The sequence below is a fragment of the Paramormyrops kingsleyae genome, chromosome 23 (assembly GCF_048594095.1).
Source record: "Paramormyrops kingsleyae isolate MSU_618 chromosome 23, PKINGS_0.4, whole genome shotgun sequence".
NCBI lineage: Eukaryota > Metazoa > Chordata > Actinopteri > Osteoglossiformes > Mormyridae > Paramormyrops > Paramormyrops kingsleyae.
Window position 1 is genome coordinate 25,061,296 of NC_132819.1, and position 18,592 is coordinate 25,079,887.

General features: G+C 47.5%; 1 protein-coding gene across 5 annotated transcripts; it reads right to left on the reverse strand.

The window, feature by feature from the left end:
• Window positions 1-351: 351 nt before the first annotated feature.
• On the reverse strand, window positions 352-17,448 carry prrc2a (proline-rich coiled-coil 2A). 5 transcript variants are annotated; one of them, XM_023809680.2, is made up of 17 exons: window positions 17,082-17,448; window positions 14,628-14,779; window positions 13,867-14,044; window positions 12,605-12,701; window positions 12,420-12,495; window positions 12,028-12,171; window positions 10,592-10,848; window positions 10,221-10,303; window positions 9,934-10,091; window positions 9,410-9,512; window positions 9,114-9,312; window positions 8,841-8,933; window positions 8,046-8,583; window positions 7,631-7,857; window positions 6,788-7,079; window positions 6,264-6,489; window positions 352-6,063 (listed from the first exon to the last, which is right to left on the reverse strand). In XM_023809680.2, exons 2-17 carry the CDS (start codon window positions 14,740-14,742, stop codon window positions 2,988-2,990), a joined length of 5,862 nt encoding a protein of 1,953 aa, XP_023665448.1. In that variant the 5' UTR covers window positions 14,743-14,779; window positions 17,082-17,448; the 3' UTR covers window positions 352-2,987. The 5 variants fall into 5 exon arrangements, with proteins under 5 accessions (XP_023665448.1, XP_023665451.1, XP_023665450.1 ...); XM_023809683.1 differs by lacking the exon at window positions 17,082-17,448 and adding an exon at window positions 16,916-16,934; XM_023809682.1 differs by lacking the exon at window positions 17,082-17,448 and adding an exon at window positions 16,611-16,760.
• Window positions 17,449-18,592: the final 1,144 nt, after the last annotated feature.

Here is an 18,592-nt window from a genome sequence, read left to right on the forward strand (position 1 = left end):
TATGTGGTACTTTTAATGTTTTGTTATAGGGACCAGGACACTACACCAGATTCGCCAGCACCATCTCCCATTTTTACCATTAAGGTTTGTGCCGGAACCGAATATGGGTGGAAAATCTTTTGGTATTGGATCGAATTTGATACAAAATAAACCCACATAAACTCCATACAGAACTTAAGCAGGCAGCACAAAGTTACATATTTTTCCTTGTGTTACTATTGGAAAAATAGAAACCTTGTGATCAAAGACAATATTTGCTTTGACTCAGTGTACAGTGTACTCAGACCTAGCTGATGGCTTTGCATACCTTTGCATGTGAAAACCATTTTAAAAATAAAAGACACCAGAAGATTTCCATTAAAACAAAAATTTATTTTTCCTCATCTGTATAATGTTTATTATAAGACACTTCTCTGCGTGTACATTGCTCCCTTGAACTTAAAAATGGCAACATTTTGTTTGTGGGAATGTAAGATGGGGTAGCTGAACTTAGATACATACCAATATACAGATGTGTGTATATTACGGCTCCATTAATAAACCATGTTAAACCACTCCAGAAACTTTAGTAACGCTGGAAATATGGTACAAGCTTTGTGCATCTCAAAGAGGAAAATCTACTTTAATTACGGCACATACAATATGAGCATGTCAAACAAAAGGACCTGGAAGGTTATGCAGGTTGAAGGATTCAGGGCTGAGTTGCAGCACGTTTGCTACAACTGCAGAATGGAAATGGGTAAGGCCTACAGTGACCAGCTATCCATGGAAAAACCAGGCCTGGGTACATCCCCATGTCATGCTTTGTCGGAAAGTGTCACAGCGCAAAGGGAACATAACCCACTCCGGTCATCTTCATTTAAGAATTCTCATTTTAAGTGTCAGTTGATCTACAAGTTCAGGCCAGGTAACTGATGAAAATGTTCATCTGAATATACACATACACACACCTGAATGTATATACATGAATGCATAAGAAAAGTAATGATAAAACTGTTCACATTCTCCTTACACATTTTGCGAAAAGCATGTAGAGAGATACAGGTGAAAACAGTCGAATGCCCCTCGACAAGCCCCCCAAAAAACATCACACAGACACAATAGGGAACGCAAAACACATATTCATATGCATCCATGCGTCACTTACAAACATGCTGTTTCCCTGCAGAACAGAAAACCCCAACCTAGAGCTGTGGGAACAGATGCACTTAAGAAAATAAATTGTGCAAATGGATACTGATTTTGTGTGCAAGGTGGTGTGTTTGTGTGCCCATAAGATCTACAATAGTTCTTGTAACATTGCCTTTCTGTAGGGGGCATTCAAAAAGCTGCTCCTTTTCAGAGATTTGTTTGGAAAAATCTGCTGTAAATAGATAATGTATAACTTCACCATGACTGCTATCTCTGTACGGTAGTTCAGAAAGACAACATACTGTTGCTCTTATAGATTGGCTACAGTGGTTTTATATCTGCTTTGCAAAGCCCCTTACTTCCCACAACCGCTCAGCACATGGTATATGAGCAGAATGTCTTCAGCACACACAAATATTCACTAACTTCTGTCCACTGCAGAGTGTGTATATCATGTATTTATATACACAATCATACACACATACAGATGTGTACACATACATACATATATTAGTAACAGTACAATATTCAGTCAATCAGCCCATTTTGCCTTTAAGGGGCCAGAATGAGACACCGCAAAAAGTAATCTTGCTCAATGCAGACCTCCAGGCAGATTTAAAAATAAAACCAAAAGTTACCATCACTACAGGAGTGCTTACAGCAGACTGTCCTACTCTACAAAGCAAAAAATTTTCTTCAAAGAAAACATTCACATGGATTATTATGCTTAGAAACATACAATACTAGCTTTTCTTTACTCCTAAGAAAGACTCCCATTTCCTGCCAGATTATTTTAAAAGTCTTGACACAAAGGATGAGAAAACACTTCGGTAAAGTGGCGGCCAGATATTTTAAAAGAAGCAGTTAAAATTAACTATAAGGAAACTAAACTTGATAAGTAGTCATGACTTTTTTCTTTTAAGAAAATTCTTTTTTTTTTTGCAGTGCAGTCAAACTACTGCGTGTTTAATAAGTTCGAGAGCTGAGCCATGAAATCAGACAAATGCAACCAAGGGGGAACAATATTTGAATAAAGCAGGTCAAAATAACACTGGCCTGATTCTGAACAAGCTGCAAAACACTGACGAAGATCAAATCAGAGCGTGTTGCCAGGAGTGAAACATTGGAGAGAGTACTCCTCAAGTTCTGGTTAGAGATCAGAAGATTAAGAGGGTAGTGTAAAAAATAATTATCTGCTTTGTTGGGTAAGCAAAAAAGGTGAGAAACCCAAATGTTTTATGAGATGGTGGCTGATTTGCAAAAAGTGGGGGGTGGGGCAGTGAAAATGCTATCACAACTGTCCATGATAAAATAAGCAACCCCCTCCAGAAGGAAATACATTGAACATCCCAACCAAGTAACTCCCCCGCGGTATTTGTGGTATAAATATACAGATACATAAATATAAACATTCTGCCTATCTGCGTCAAACCCCTTTCATGCCAATACATCCAACAAGCCGCAGGTAAGAAGAGCAAAGCTGCAGATGATAACAGCAGATAAGCTGAGGTTTACCTGCTCCTCTATTGTGCTTGTATATAAAAAGAAAGGTTGTTTCAGTCAGCATTTTAATTCGGCAGGTAAGTCAAATAAGATAGGAAAAGCTGACTGGAAAGCATGTGGTTCGTGGGAGGGTGGGGACGACGTACAGAGATGACAGGTGACAACAGCTAAGAAACGGAGATGTACCGAGGAGAGCCAGAGTGAGGGTACAGACTATAGACACCGTCTCTGTATCAATGCAATATACAGTAATGAGCTGTTATGTAGGATAATGGGGGATGAAGAGGGGAGATTGGACAAAACACTGGGGTACAAAAAGGGGAGCAATCTGAAATGCTTCAAAATTTTTAATCTCACTTCCTATTTTTGGGGGAAGGCCAGTTGCCACGCCTGTCACTACGGTTACCACTTCCGCTGCCAGGGCCGCCACCTCCACCTGACGGTCCCCGAGGACCCCTTCCTCCTCCACCCGCATTCACTCTACGGTTCTGCCGCTCCATCCCAGGTCGCTGGCTGGAGAAGCTTCTCTTGTTTGCGGCAGATTCTTTTGCGGTGATCTCTCGCTCCACACCTCCTCCACCACTGCCGCCTCCTCTTCCCAGCAGGTGGTGATGGTGGTGTGAGGAGTAGGACCTTGCGACTCCACCTGTGTTCCCACCCTCCCTCTCCCGGAACTCAGTGAAGTCACTGCTCTCAGAGGCAGTCTCCCACTCCTCATTGGCCTGATCAGAATTCTGATTGGAGATGTCGGGGGATTTGGCGCCCCCTGGTGGATTGTGGTTATGATGGTGCTGGGGGGCTATGGCAGAGGGGTAGTGGTGGTGGTGATGGTGGGTGTTTAAATTTGAGTTGGCTCCCACCTGGTGACTGTTGTTGTTGTTGTTGGTGGTACTTGCTGCCATGTTGTGGTTTGCACTGGGAGTGGCTGTCGAGGCTGCATTAGAAGTGCCGTCCACGTCGTGCAAAGCTACCTGGGAAGGTGTTGCTGGCCTCTGTGTGGGCATGCCCCCTCCGATTATGTTGGTGCCTCCGTTGATTCGAGCGGCGTTGTCCCGTTCCTGTTTCAACCGACGAAACCGTGGGGGTTTGTCTTGCTGATGCTGCGAGCGGCCGTGCCGGCGACGCCTAGGGGGGCGCTCGAATCCACGGGGAGGGAAGCTGCGGGCATCCGGACCGGAGATTGCTTGAGGCACACCGGCAGGCGCTGCAGAATTGGGTGGAACGTTCGCAGACGACACAGAGGATCCCAGGCCACCGTTCTCGGAGGGTAGCTGGGGTGCCGAAGGAGGTGCCATGGGAGTTGAGGGGAGCTGCATGTTGACGTTCTGATTTTGGGAGTGTCCCAAATCTGCCGCCTTCTCCTTTTTCTCAGTACCACTGTGGCCCCCGTCCTTTGGAGGCGAAGGCTGTGAAGAGACTTGTTTCCGGACCGAGGACGACGACTTGGAAGGCCAGCTGTGGGTGGAGGAGTTAGGTGCAGATCGATGACTGTTCGAAATTCCTCCGCCACCGCTAACGTTCCTGTACATCCCTCCCGTTCCACTCCCGCCTCCTCGGCCTCGTCTCGAAGGGACACCCCTAGGGGTGAAGACGCGAGTCTGGGACATTCTGGGCTGTGCACTAGAGGCAGGGCCCCCTCCAGTGGCAGGTGTAGGGTTGTCTGTGTTGCCGCTGCCGTTCTTTGGCTGCTGCTTCCGCTCTTCTTTGTCGGAATGGGCGAGGTCGCTGGCAGCGCTTTCGCTGCCCGTCTCAGAGCCCCGCTGTCTTCTCCGCTTTGGAACCTCTTCATATTCAGACCCCTCGCTCCTGGTCTCACTGCGGTTTCTGGCACGCCCTGGGTTCAGCTGTGAGCTCCCCTGCCTTCCGCTCCCAGACACTGAATCCCCCTTGTAAAGGCTGGGATCTTGGATATTGGAGCCATGTGGATTGGCCTGGTGGTAACTGCCACCGGCTGAGGATCGGTAATCCCGGCCACTCCTCCCTCCTGCTCTGCCACGACTGCCGCTGCCACCTCCTCCACTTCCGCTCCCTGAATAGGTGCCTCTGTACCCCCGCCCCCTTCCATAATACTCCCCTCCTCGGCCTCGACCAGTTCTGTTGCCCTTTGGTGGAGCTGCATGGTGGTACGAACTGCCCCCTCCTCCACTCCTCTCATAGGAACGCTCCCTATCTCGCCTAGACGACGGGCCAGAGTAGCCCGAAGATGGAGCCTGGTTGTCCCCATCTTTGGATCCTTTGCTTACACCGCTTGCCACTTTCTCCTTTGCCCCACTTCTGGGTTTGCTGGTCAGTGCTGGGTCATCTTTAGAGGGCACAGACGGTGTGTGAGAGTTGGTAACTGGATCCTGTTTGACTGACAGTTGGGTGCAGTCATGTTCTTTGTCCTTCCCTGACCCCCCGGCTGATTTCTCTCCTCCCTCGCTTTCGCCTCCCTCTCGTTTATTCTCTCGAATTGTGGTCCTCTTAATAGGTCCGGCCCGCTTGTTGGTGTTACCTCCTCCAGGATGAGTGGGGGCTTTGTTTTCTGTCACAGAACCTGCCAGTTCCTCTTCCACGTTGCTTCCTATTGGGGCACTAGACTTCCTGTTGTGTGAAGAAACATTACTGCTGCTTCCAGGACGTGGCCCCCACTGAGTCTCAGTCTTGTGCTCACGCCCACGTTGGTTTGGTTTTGAATGGGGCTGCTGCTGGAGAGGATGGTGGGAGGAAGGTGCAACGGAGGAGTGGGTGGAATGAGGATGGGTGAGGCCAACCTTCTCCTGCTTTCTGCTGACTCCTGACCCCAAATCATGGTCTTGCTGTGGAGGGATGGGCTGCAAAGTCCCATGGTCATCTCGGGCCGATGATGATGAGGAGGAGGAGGAAGAGCAGGAGGAAGAGATGCAAGGTTGGTTAAGAGGTGGAGAGGGGTTGCTCTTTTTCAATTCCCCTCCCCTCTCACGTTCCCTGCCATTCTCTGTCTTGTGGGGGTGAATGGGGAAATGGGAAGTGTGAGGGTGATGTGGATGGTGGTGGTGCAGATGCGGGTTATTTTCCAGGGGGGAGAGATCAGCACGACCATTACGGTCATAGTGGGGGTGTGGGGCCCCCCAGATCTGCCCCTGCTGGACTGCTCTGGAGCCCTCGTCCTGGTGGCTGAAGTCATGCAGAGCACCTCCACTGTTACCCCTCTGCTGCTGGTGGGGAGGCCCTCTAGATTCACTGTCAGGGAAACTGCTGTAGTTACCCCTGCCCCCCATAAAGGGCTGATGATGATGGGGAAGGTGGCCCCCGCTTCCACCTGGCATTCCCCCTCCGGGCCCTCCCTGGGTACCAAGAGGCGGTGGTGGGGTTTGGTTGGAGGATCCAGAGGGAGAGCTGGGGGCAACATTAGGCTGTTGAATGGGACCTGTTCCTCCGTCTCGCAGTCGAACCGGAGGTGTATCACTCCTGAAGAATGAGACAAATAAGACATTAAGTCTTTTGTGTCCTTTACCTGCTATTTTCCCATTCATCTAGAGCAGTGCTTCCCAACCTGGTCCTCTGGGACCCACAGATGGTCCGCGTTTTTACTTCCTCCAAGCTTCCTGCCAGGATAGTCCACATGGGAAACGCTGATTTAGAGTTCAGGTATCCATCTGTGGTCTTACCTGAGCCCTTTACCGGCTTCTTCTTCATCATGCTGTTTCTGCCTCAGAGGAGAGCCCAGGCTGCGGGCCTCGCTGCCCCCAGGGAACATGTCAGGTCCCCAGGCCAGCTTCGGATCCATAGGGGGTGTTCCACGGTGGGGGTGGGGGGGCCCCGGATGGGGCTGCTGCCGGTCAAATGCGTCTGAGCTGGAGCCACCGGAATCGGACCGCTCGCGGGCCAAGAGCCCTGTGACACGGAGCAGTGAGACAGGGCACACATGTGCAAACCAGGAAAAACTCAAAATTCTTATCAGCACATTTACATTTATAACAGATTACACTGAAATGGGGGCCCAGTGCTTCCAGAGGAAGGCACCAGGCTGCCCATACCCATGTACTGAGTAACTGCCAGAGATAGATAAATGTGCTTAATTCAAAGCAACCAAAATCATGCTTTTCACATCCTGACCTGAAAAATCCTGCCGGGGGAACGTTTCTCATGTCATTTTAATAGACTGCCCATGACGTTCAAAGCGCACACCTACCAGACGGATGCATGCTGGTAGGGTAATACTCCATTGGTGCAGGGCGGCCCTGCATCACCCTTGGGTCCATGTAGGACATCATCATCCATCGAGGGTCAAAGTTCATCGGCAGTGGAGGAGGCCGCCCCAATGACCCGGGTGGGTACAAGGGAGGCTGTTTGGGGGCGGACTGGGGTGGCGCCCCCCCCGCGGGGCCTTGTGGCGCTGCTGGAGGCTGCAGCTGATTTTGGGCTGCTTGACTATGCTGCTGCTGTTGCTGCTGCTGCCACTGCTGCTGCTTGAGTAGTTGCTCCTGTGCCAAAATAAATGCCTCATCACACATAAGCACTAATCATACACAAAAACTGTATGATTCCTGTAACCAGGAATGACACGTCTTATGAAAATGTTTGTTACAAAATAAAAATCCAAAGCGGCTCAACGTGTAACGCAGGTAGGGTTTAATTGGGCAATAATTGGAAGCCCAACATAGCTGTACTTGCGTGTAATCGACTCCTTGACAGCTGAATTCTTGCTATGTACTATTTGCTTCACTATACATCCGTGACAAAAGTGTCAGCAAAACAAATAATGCAATTGTAACTCCTGCCTCCCACACTGTGTGGAGTTTCCCAGAGTCCCACACTACACAGTTTAGTTAAATTGCCCTGTGTGTGTGTGATGGACTGGCATCCCCTCCGGGGTGCCGCCCTGTGCTTCCTGAAATTCACAACAGCCCTCTACTGTTTTCAAAGTGCTCACAGACCTATATTTCAGAAAACGGCAAAATCAAAAATCACTTCCAAGGCACTGCCCTCAGCCTGACGGCACAGGATCCACAGAGCTGCTTCTGCCAGCACTGACCTGCTGTTGCCTCTGGAAGCGAGGAGGGAGCGACTTCTGGTACTTCGAGTAGCCCTGGCTGGGGAGGCCGCCCGGCTGTCGGCCAGGCACCGTCCCTATGCCCTCCACCTTCATCATGTCTGAGCTGCTGCGCAAGTTGGGGGAACCGGCGACCTCATCCCTCCCATCGTTGGCCACCACCGCGTCCAGTGTCTGGGGAGCTGGGGGCTGAGGACACTGCTGGGACTCTGGAGGTAAGAGGAGTACAGAGGTACATTACAAACATTTTGAAAAATCAAGTAACATTTTAGGAATGAATCAAAATGATGACAATTTTTTTCCAAAACCACCAGTGGAGTTCTGGTCCTGGGACAGCTACAGCCTATGGGCTATACTGGGCAGCTCTAGGACAGCTGACAGACCAGCTGTAACTGACCTGTGTTCGAATCATAGCTGCTGTTACTGCCAGCCCTCTGCCTGTTGTTGCCACCAGCCCCTGTAGCGGCCCCCGACTGGGAAGCTGAGAGGGGGGGTTCGCCAGAGTCCACGCAAGGGGACGAGGGCTGGCTGATGACGGGGGAGGAAGCTGGGGCGGACAGGGAGGGCCCAGGGCTGCTGCCCTCTCTGCTGCTGCCTGAAGAGGTGGCTGCCATGGGCTTGGCGCTCTGCTGCTGCTTCTCGTCGAGCCTCTTCAGTTTCTCGGCGCAGGCGGCCCGGCGTTCCTCCTCCATCCTGCGCTCCTCCTCCTCCCGCCGCCTACGCGCGCGCTCCACGGCCGCCGAGATCTCCGAGGATGACTGCTTTCGGCGCTGGCGCCACGTCTCGTCATCATCCTCACCCTGGGACTGGGGGGCCAGGGTGGCGGCAGCTGGAGGGGCGTTGGACAGCTGTCCCTGCTGTTGGGCCAGACTGGAGGCCAGCTTCTGGGAGGCATTGACTGTGGGGGCGGAGCCCTGCTGGGGAGATGGGCGGTCCTGCGGGAGAACAGGGTCGTGATGAATGCATGGATCAAAGTCACGCCCTAAGACACCACAGAAGAAAAGAGGCCTCTTTGCACCCTCTCCTATCACCCTGCTGCTCATCTTCCTTCACACAAGTGAAGACTGAAATATGCTAAAGCTTCAGCCACTAGAACTTACATCTACACCTCCGGGGATCAGATAAGCCCCATCTTAATATACTGATGTGCGACACCTTTAAACGTTTCACTGAGCAAGTTTTGCCATAGTACCTGTCGGTAGTAGGAGTAGGGTATGTGGCCCAGCAGTGGCCCCGGTGGGGGGGAGGGCTGCTCCCGTGTCCCACCCAGTCCAGACCTCCGCCCCTGTGGACAGAGGGGACGGCGGACGAGCCAGTTACCCATCACCCACGTATTATCCACCCATTACAAGATCCACTGGCAGGCCATCATTTACGCACGCTAAGCGTAGAGCTGTTTAAGGCGCAGGTGTCATGATCAGCATCAGAGGAATGGGATGATGGCGCCCTCTGGTGGACACAGTACCTGATGAAGAGCAATGGTGGCCTGAGCGGTCCAGCTGCCTGTCCCCTCCTCGGCCCAGCCTGGCTTGCTGGAGGGGGGTTGGGAAGCATCTTCTGGGGCAGCAGGAGGAGTGTGCCGGCTCTCTCCTCCGCTGTCCGGACCACGGGTGCGTGAGGTGGCGGCTGCCCCCTCCTGGGTTCGCTGCTGCTCTCTTGCCTCCCTGGAAGCAGAAGCCATATATTAGTGCAAAACTGACAGGACTCACTTACATGGATTATGCTATATAAAAAGCCATAATATTACACCCCCCCCCTTACCGGGCACCATTACTGGGCTCACTCCTCTCTTCTTCGCCTTCTTCATCACCTTCATCGTCACTGAATTTCAGCTTGGCTGAGTAATCAATCTCCTCGTGAGCCCCTGCAGACAGCAGAAAGCATGGGGTCTGTTTATTGCGAAGGGTCAGTTCACAGCAATCGGCACATAAATACCGTCTGAAGGACTCTAGAACAATCAATTCAGATTAAGATTATAATCTGTATTTGCCATTTGCCCAAGCATGAACACATGTACACTGGAAGACCTCTCGTTGGCTACCCCATGGGCCCATGAGACACACAGACAGGTGACAGCAAGCTTGGGGCGGGTCACAGCGCAGGGTCAGCCAGCATGTGGCGCAACTGGAGCTGGGGGTTAAGGGCTGAAGGGCCCACGGACATGTGACTACTGAGACCGGGGCTTAAACCAATCACACGAACAGGGATTTAGCCCGTTGGGTTCAAAGGGTGTGTCTCACGGCCGGGCTATACCACATCGAGCAGAACACAGGGCCACCACTCACCCGCCCAGCCCTCGTCTCCATCGTGATCCAACTCATCCAGCTCCTTCAGGTCATCCTGCTTCAGGATGGAAGGGCGCTTCACTGCCTCTCCCATCCCTCCCCGCGGACCACCTGGTGGCCTCCCATCGGCCCCCACCCCACCTTGCGCACGGGCGAGTCTGGATTTTTTTTAAAAATGGGCGGGGAACAGAGAAAAAAGGCTAGGCATACTTATCAGGATATGAATATGTTTGCATGCACAGTTAGCTAACAACGTAAACTGATGGAAAAACAGTCAATTAACTTACCTGGGGAGCTCAGCAGATTGGGGGTATCTGTATGGTACCTGGGGGGCATACGGAGCAGGAAAGGGGAGGTACGGAGGGTACATCTGCAGAAAAGGAGAAGGGGGGGCTTAAGCAAAAGCCAGTCGCCGAGCTTACAAGTCATTGGGACAGAGCGACCGATGATGTTCATGCCAAAGGAGCAGCCAAACAGAAACATGAATGCTTTATAATCCAGCCAGATGAGAAAGAGCATTTTCACAACACGCAAGCTGCGTATGTATGTCAGACAATGTCATACATTACCATAGATGGCTGCAGTAACAATCAGTCGTGGACTCGTATAAAGACACAGATGCAGTCATTGCTCACAGGTATAACTGCTGTGTACTCACAAAAGGAGGCATGATGCCGCGGTAGCCAGGGAACTGTGGGGCCACGGCGGGCTGGGAATGAGGCAGGGCGGGGCTGTTGGCCGGGGGATTCCTAGGGGGCATGTGGGAAGGGGGGTTCTGCTGGTGGGATGGCAGCTGGCCTCCCCCAGCTGCCCCCTCCATCACAGACGCTCCTCCAAGCCCACCCTCCGCCGCCCCCTCTCCGGGCAGGACCGCATTCAGGGCGCGGCCCCCCCCGTCCCGCCAACTTGTCACATCTGTATATCAGAAATATGCCAATGAAACGTAGGTCATGGTTCAGGGTCATGAGCATGACACAGTAACACCATATCCCATAAAGCACAATGGCGGCAAGATCCCAACAACTCCACAATGAATCAGAAAGAGCTACAGTGATTAGCTGCCAATTTCATCAAATTTACATTCATCTATGAATAATCATTTCAATTCAGAAGGCAGCACATCTGGGCCTCTAAGAAAACTAATTCTTAATAAACTGAATTCAAAATGCCCCCATATGGCATCACATACACACTCTAAATTATCCACTTACAACACCACACAAAACAATTACATACTGGAATCCAGGATGTATCGATTAGGTTAGCAAGCCAGATATTATACAATAAGATGGAAGTCAAAGTACCGCAGTTACATAACCATGCAATTTAAACTGCAGATTTCAGCCGAATAGACCACTTTCCTTCAAAATGTCTTAGTAGAAGTTTATACCACAGTACACAATACAATATTCAACATCCAGTCACTTCTAAGTATACATACTTTGCTATAGTTAATTTCTTTAAAAATCTATACTCAAAATAACAATAGTATAACAATATAATGTTAAACTTCAATTCTCTTTTGATACAATAAAGCTAAAAATACAAACAGGTGTTAACTGATGTTAATCTATCAGACTATTCAAACTACAGGATTATGACAGTTATATGACTTGCTGCGGTGATTACATAGCAAACCATACAGAGAGAGAGAGACTGAATGAATGGAGAGAGAGAAGACAAACTTTCAGCCAGTGTAACGGAACAGTTGATTTTTCCCCCCAATTCAAGCATTTAGCTGTGACGCATAAATGCACTCACTGCTACAAAAACTGAAAAAAGGTCAGAACTTAGAAGTCTCTTCCAAAGCTTGCTGGCTAAAATCATGGAAAGCTTCTCAAATACCAGGAATGCAGCAGGGCAGGGCTATGTATCTTAATGCTTCTATGACAAGAGGAAAAACATACTATCCAGAATTCAACATTCACAATACCTCTTAAAAAAGACGAATGCATCAACAAAACACCTTCATAATCTAAACTGTGCAGCGCTGCTTAATATATGCACAGGCCTCGAAAATGATTTCCCGCGTAACAGGAGCTTCATTGTCCAAGCATGGGCTTCACGGGTGTTACCGATGGGCCTGGCACTCACTCTGGGGGCGGAGGCTTGGTCCGGGCCCATACCACTGATCTGCAGTGGCCTGTTCTCTGCCAGCTCTGTCCTGGTCTCCAGCCGCCTGCAGGGTGGGAAATTCCTCGCGAGAGAATGGCGACGGTTGGCTTGATCCCTTTCCACCTGTTGATGCATACATATGACAAAGACCATGAGCACCTCTATGCTGACCGGCAAATACTTTGGGATCTACGTGTACTTTAAAAAAAAAAAAAAAAAAAAAAAAAGAGGTCATTTTACATAATTAATGAAGATGTACTCAGGTGAAAAAGAAGAGCAAGTATACAAGAGAGACCCAGCTAGAGAGAGACAGATGGACCAGTCGAGAGCTGGACCAGCACTAGAGGAACACGCACACACCGGGGACTCACCATCCCCTTGCACTCCATGTATAACACTGGCCGGTGCCCAGGACCTTGCTCCTGCGCCCAGGGCTGCAGCCGGGGCCTGATAAGCAGCACAAAATTTCAGCCTCAGTGACACTGGCCATAAGCCCACAAAAGCCTTTCAGTGACACCTTCACCTCAGGGGCGAGCAGGAAACACGACATTAGTACCTCTGGTGCTGTCGGGGTTTTCGGCCGGGTCAATGCAGGCGTCTGTGAAGCCACGGGCGGCTGCGATTCCTGCTGCGGAGCTGACAATGCATCGGTACTGGGAAAGACAAAAGCCAGTAAGAATGGCAAGATGTGAATCCTGCCCTGACACCACATGACCACAAGGGGAGACCCACATAAGGATAATATTGTTCCATTCAAATCTCAGGATTCACTGCCATTATAGGCATTAGAATATGGCATCCCTCACCATGGCATTGCAATCTAAGCATGCCCAAGTAAATGATCACTCCAGCCCTGTGAACTAGTACTATGACACTGTAACACAACATACCTATGCTACAAACCTTAGAATGATTAATACTTTCCAGAAACTGCCCAGTGCTATCCAGGGAATCCAGAGGGATTTGTCACTTTTTATAGGTAATCAACACTGACATTCCCTCACAGGTTCATCAATGCTATTAAAATTACCAGAGTTGAGCATCAGTCTTACAAAACAGGCTTTATAAAACATGCATGCTTACACATCCAATATTAGAGGCTAGTAAAATACTGAAGTGTTGCCCATCTGCAGAAAGCCAGCCACTAATCTGAACTGGCTAGATTCCTCTAGACTATTCTTACTTTCAGACAGATCTTTAATTTAATCCTTAATGGTTTAATCCTTATTTCCTCATTTTGACTAAATTATTCAAAATTACATTAAATGAGATGAAAGGAAAATCCCACCCCCTACATGCAATGAGGTACTTTTTTAGCATTAGAGCATGGACCTACAACAAGACTAATTAGCAATTCTAGACTAGGATAAAACATGGGGGAACTGAACAGCAGAAATAACTGGAGCAAACACCATTAGCAGTGATTACTGCAGAGTCTTCTGGATGAAATGTCACAACAATCCACAGGATTCTGGCAGGTAATGTTTTTGAAAGAAAAAAAAAAATGCATTCTTTTATATCAGTTGTGATATTTCCCGGAATATTTTAACTTCAGGTATTTCTATCATGTCTGAATATATGATAGTACAGCACACACAAGGGTTTCCGACCTCCTCAATATCAACATTACATTATGAACGTCATGTTAAATGGCCTGTCATGCAACTTTCATGCTAGCTGTGGGTTTTCTCCAAATGCAGTAATGTATCCTGCCAAAGTATCAATGAAGAGCAGATGCAAGATCCCACCCACTCCTCGGGCTTGTTTTCACAGTGACTTCTCTCTAACGGTAAAGAGCAAAAGGTACATGAAATTTACCTCTTTGGGTCTGCAGGTTCCTGTTTGCTTGCCCATCCTGTGCCGTCTTTGGGAACAAGCGAGACGTTGGGGTCGTTGCCTTTGTTTTCTGCCTTTAGACTGGGCAGGTTGGCTGGGGGGGGCATGCGCCGCGCAGAGGCAACTTTACCAAGAGACTGGAGGCCATGGCGGGGGGGGACTGATAAAAAGTGGAGCACAAGAGAAAATAAGCACTAGTGACTTTCTGCATAATCACACTGTACTGAGAAGACATCAGGTGGCTTTAAACTTAACCCCTTGCCCAGAATCCCAATGCTTAACTTTCCATAAGATTCAAAATTATCAATGCACTTCAACAGACCATATTGCTCAAAGAGACATGGGAACAGAATGGCTTCAAACAGGCTGAATGATAGATTTAGTTACTATCCACCTGACACGTATTTAAACTGATGGGGGGGAAAAGGCATTCAGAATTTGGAAAACTGCAGCGATCAGCCTTAAAAAAAATTAAAAGTGTTAATTCAAAGGCAACAATTTATTGTAAGCAGTATTTAGGAAGTGATAGGGTGAAGATAAAGCTGCAGATTTAAATACTGTGACTGCTGCTGAAAGTATTCTATCAAACGAGACAGCAGCTTGGCAATGCATCTTGATTTGTACCAAAATTCAGTCAATAGCTCAGTAGAAAAGTGATAAACAGCAAGAACGCCTGGGTTCATGAGATGGGCACCTTTGGAGACTATGTGGCAATGGGAGCAAACACAAAAATGGGCACTCACCAACAGGCTTCTGTGCTTCGAGGCTTTTTCCTTTGTAGGTATCAAACAGGTTGAGAGACGCATACTTTGTTTTGCCATCCTTCCCCTTTGCTGTTTGCCCAGAGCGCTCTGACATTGCGCTGTCCGCTCATTGAGTATGGTGAGCCCTGAGACTGAAAGGAACAAGGAGACAAGCAGCAGCATTATGAGCCTGAATTCTCCCTTTAGAGCTAATATCACTGGCTTAACGAGGACTCCCATGGATTGCTCCGATCACCCAGGCTTTAGTTACTAAATTTTAGGGTGACAGACAGCACTGCATAAGGCGGTGGAGGTGTTTGCAGTGGTGACCAGTTCAGGAGAACTATACCAAGAAAAATGGCACGAAACAGTTACCATGGCAATGCATTATAAATGATATTCTTCAGTCTGCATTGAGAGGGGATGCATCCATGGCAACACCAATAACTTGTTTTTAAAGCTCACCAATAACCCATTGGGTCAGAATTCAATTTACAGTGATATTCTGTAAATTCAGACCAAGAAGTTCCCTTATTCCAGATATTCATCAACATATGACAACCAATTACACAGATGAGATAGTAAAAGCATCAAACTGTACTCCATGTTGCATTTCAGGCACATACATCCAAATCACAGAGTAAAAAACACATTTAAGTAGCAAGAAGTGGAAAAAATGTAGAAAAAAATCTGACAAAAGACTGAATGAAACCTTGGCTTCCATAGTACCCTTTTGAAAACAATGAATCACTCACTAAAACCTGCAGCGTTGGAGAATGACCTGTTACATCTCCTTGATGTTGCAATAGGTGTGGCTCTGCATACCATATGATGCATTGCATTAAATGGATAAAACAAACATTCCAACTGTACAGCATCACGCAGAGCACTTAATATCTAATCGTGCTTTCTAGTAAGAACATCCAAAGTAAGAAACAGAGTGGGATAACAAGCCTTATTATTTTAATATGTAATCATAGATGGTTTGCAATTTAAAATTTTTTATAACTGAACGCTTAACTGCAAAAACACACTGTACTTCACTGACACACGAACTGTGGCACAGCTTCTGTACAGCCTTACGGTTCGCTGCACTCTTTAGTAGACATGGAAATTAGTCCTCAAGCCCTCATAAAACAGAATATTAACTACAGTTAAACCGCTATTCTAAAATCGTGCGACAGATATAACGCCTGTTTAATCGTTTATATAATATTTTTACACAACCCTTCCCAGGAAAGAAGTTCAACGTTATATCAAGTATTAGTCTTCCAAAATGAAAACTTCATCGCGGTTAAATAACAAGGAAAGAGAATGACAGTGATAGCCAAAACGCAATGGAAAATATCTATATTCGTTCTTTTACAGACCAACCAAGTTAGGTTTCTATCTATATTAAAAATTAAATAAATCCTTAACTAGGCAATTAGAATGCCAAATTATATCGAGCATGTCGATATTTTTTAGAAACGGAACCTCATCCAAAGCTTTATATGTAAGCGGGGGGTATTATTAGCAACCCAACCGAATGCACTAATAACCGCACACGTCCACTAAGCAACCCGCAGGCTTTCGCACGGCGACGTGCCGAACAGTGGTCACTCCCCGGCGGCGCCCCGCCGCACTGTGATACCGGCGGAACAGCCGGATGCTTTCACACTCAATCCAGGTAGATTACACAATTAGATCGGAATATACGTGATACGTAGCCGGCGAACAGCCGATTAGCCAGGCTAACGATGTAGCATGAGGCCTTTGGAGCTCAGAAAAATACACCGCCGTTTTTTTCAGATTAAGCCGCCAACGTAGACACGCAGAAACGTCAGTTCTTCCCTAACCGATTAAATTAGTTCAATTCAACAGCTGGGTTTACTAGACTTTTAAAACCCGCAGTGACCTGGGTATTAAACACAGCTGCACGCGAGCGTGCCTTAGCCGGCTAGCTAACGTTAGCGGAGTAAAAGTAAAACGCGGCCTCCTTACATTACGCAGGGGAGACCGTCGTATTTAAAATCGCGTGAAGGGAAAACGACCCAAACATGCGAACACGGCGCACGTTTTGCGAGCGCTTCGCAGCTCGTGGCGACTCCCCACCAGCACGCGACCAACCGGCTTTTTTTTAAACCTCCGACATTTGTAAACGGTAAACCGAACTGCAGGAACAAAACAAAATGGCGGCCAGTGGCCAGGCCATACTGCATTGACAACAAGCCGGTTGTACACCGAGTTATTACTACTACAACAACAAGATGTGGACGATACAGTGTAGTCTATACGCGTCCCCTCACCTTTCCCATTTATTTCAAACTCCTTTAAACCTACACCCTGTTCCAAAACAAATCAAAGCCCACCTCCCCGTTCCCTCCAGCCGACGTCTCACAGGCTATAGCTGAAGAGCAAGACCAATTTGTTAATTTATAAAGCACCGCAAAAAATGGGGCAAAAGCCACTCACCTGGCCTTATCCCGACTTGTCTCGAGGTTGCGTCGCAAATGGATAAAACAGCAAACTAGCTAGCTAGCTAGCTATAGCTCCCGCTGGCCAGCTAGCTAAAACCACCTATCCCGATTTGTTTTGTGGCTAGCTAACGTTAGCTTGCTAGCTATCCGAAAAGCACGAATAAAAATAAAGAAAATGTAATTTCATATAAAATCGGACAGGGGTTTATGGAGACGGATATACGTGGGGCGAATGGGTGGTACTCCCTTTTCCTTTTTTCCCCACAAAATAAATGAAAAAAGAAAAAGAAAATAATTACAGACAGAGGTCGATACGTCACTACAAGAGCCGTCAACGGCTACTGGCTACGGCAAAGCAGAAGGGGGTGGAGAGGAGGCGGAGTTAATTAACATAATACCTTCGTATCCTCCTCGCGGCCTATCGCGCAGCCTATTCGGCTTTGCTTCTTATTTGCATGCATTTCAATCACGCTCTGTGTACGTCGTTTGTAAAGGCCTTATTTCATAAACGCGATCCGGAGTATGATTTGGACCACTATACTGGGAATTTTCAACATGCGTTTTGTCTCAGGATTCGCTTAAATAACGGAACAATTAATATTTCCGGAGAGGCACCCGCAAGTACAGGCAGACTAAAAATAAACATGTTTGGCAGAATCAGGAGGACAGACATCTGAATTATTTCTAGCAGAACGTACAGTTGATATTTTGAAAGAAATAACGTCTTGATTAAGAAGTACGCCTAAGGTTGGAATAGCTCGGAAGCAACCCCAAGATACTCGATTAATATGAACCAGTTTTTTTTTTAGAGTATATTGAAGAGAATGACGGCAAAATAATTTTCACAAAATGTCTCAAGTATTGAGAAACGGTTTTAGAATTATAATTACCCTGCAGTGGCAATTAGGCTGCGGTAATAATTTAGGAAAGGTCTACAACTTTTTCTGCAACCACATACGACTTTTTATTCAGACTCTTTTACGTAAAATAATGACGTATTGTACGTAGTTGTGATAATCTCATGCAGAGGCATTTATCTCAAAATAATATTACTGAGGAATAATACGCCATCCGCATAGATTCTTTGGTGTGCAGTAGGTGTGGAGCAGCTTAATTTTACCAAAACCTGTGGGCAGTATGTAGAGTAAATGATCATATATGTTTGATTAAGCAGTGACAACTGGTGGCATTCATCGGTGTTATAACTTTTGATGCTATGCAGCTGGTAAGGCGAAAACAATGTTCCCAGCCTCAAAATTAAATTTCAAATGAAGTCTGAAGCCATAATTTTTTTAAAGTGATCACTAGGTGGCATTATTGTATAGACACAAATATGTTTATATTTGATTCTAATTCTATTCTTTCCTGTTACTTGGTTATTCTGTTCGGTGGTTGTTATGTTATTTTTAGCTGTGAACGCCACAGGGAAACTTGTCCAGACGACTGTTTAATAGCATCATTCGAACCAAAAGAAAGGCCTTCAGACCCATCGTACCCTTGCAAAGA

Coding starts and splice junctions, on each gene's coding strand:
- prrc2a (XM_023809680.2), bottom strand. CDS start 14,742: ATGTCAGAGCGCTCTGGGCAAACAGCAAAGGGGAAGGATGGCAAAACA. Junction 14,045..14,627: donor CGAAGCACAGAAGCCTGTTG/GTGAGTGCCCAT, acceptor ACTTTTTATCAG/TCCCCCCCCGCCATGGCCTC. Junction 6,064..6,263: donor GAAGCCGGTAAAGGGCTCAG/GTAAGACCACAG, acceptor CTCATTCTTCAG/GAGTGATACACCTCCGGTTC.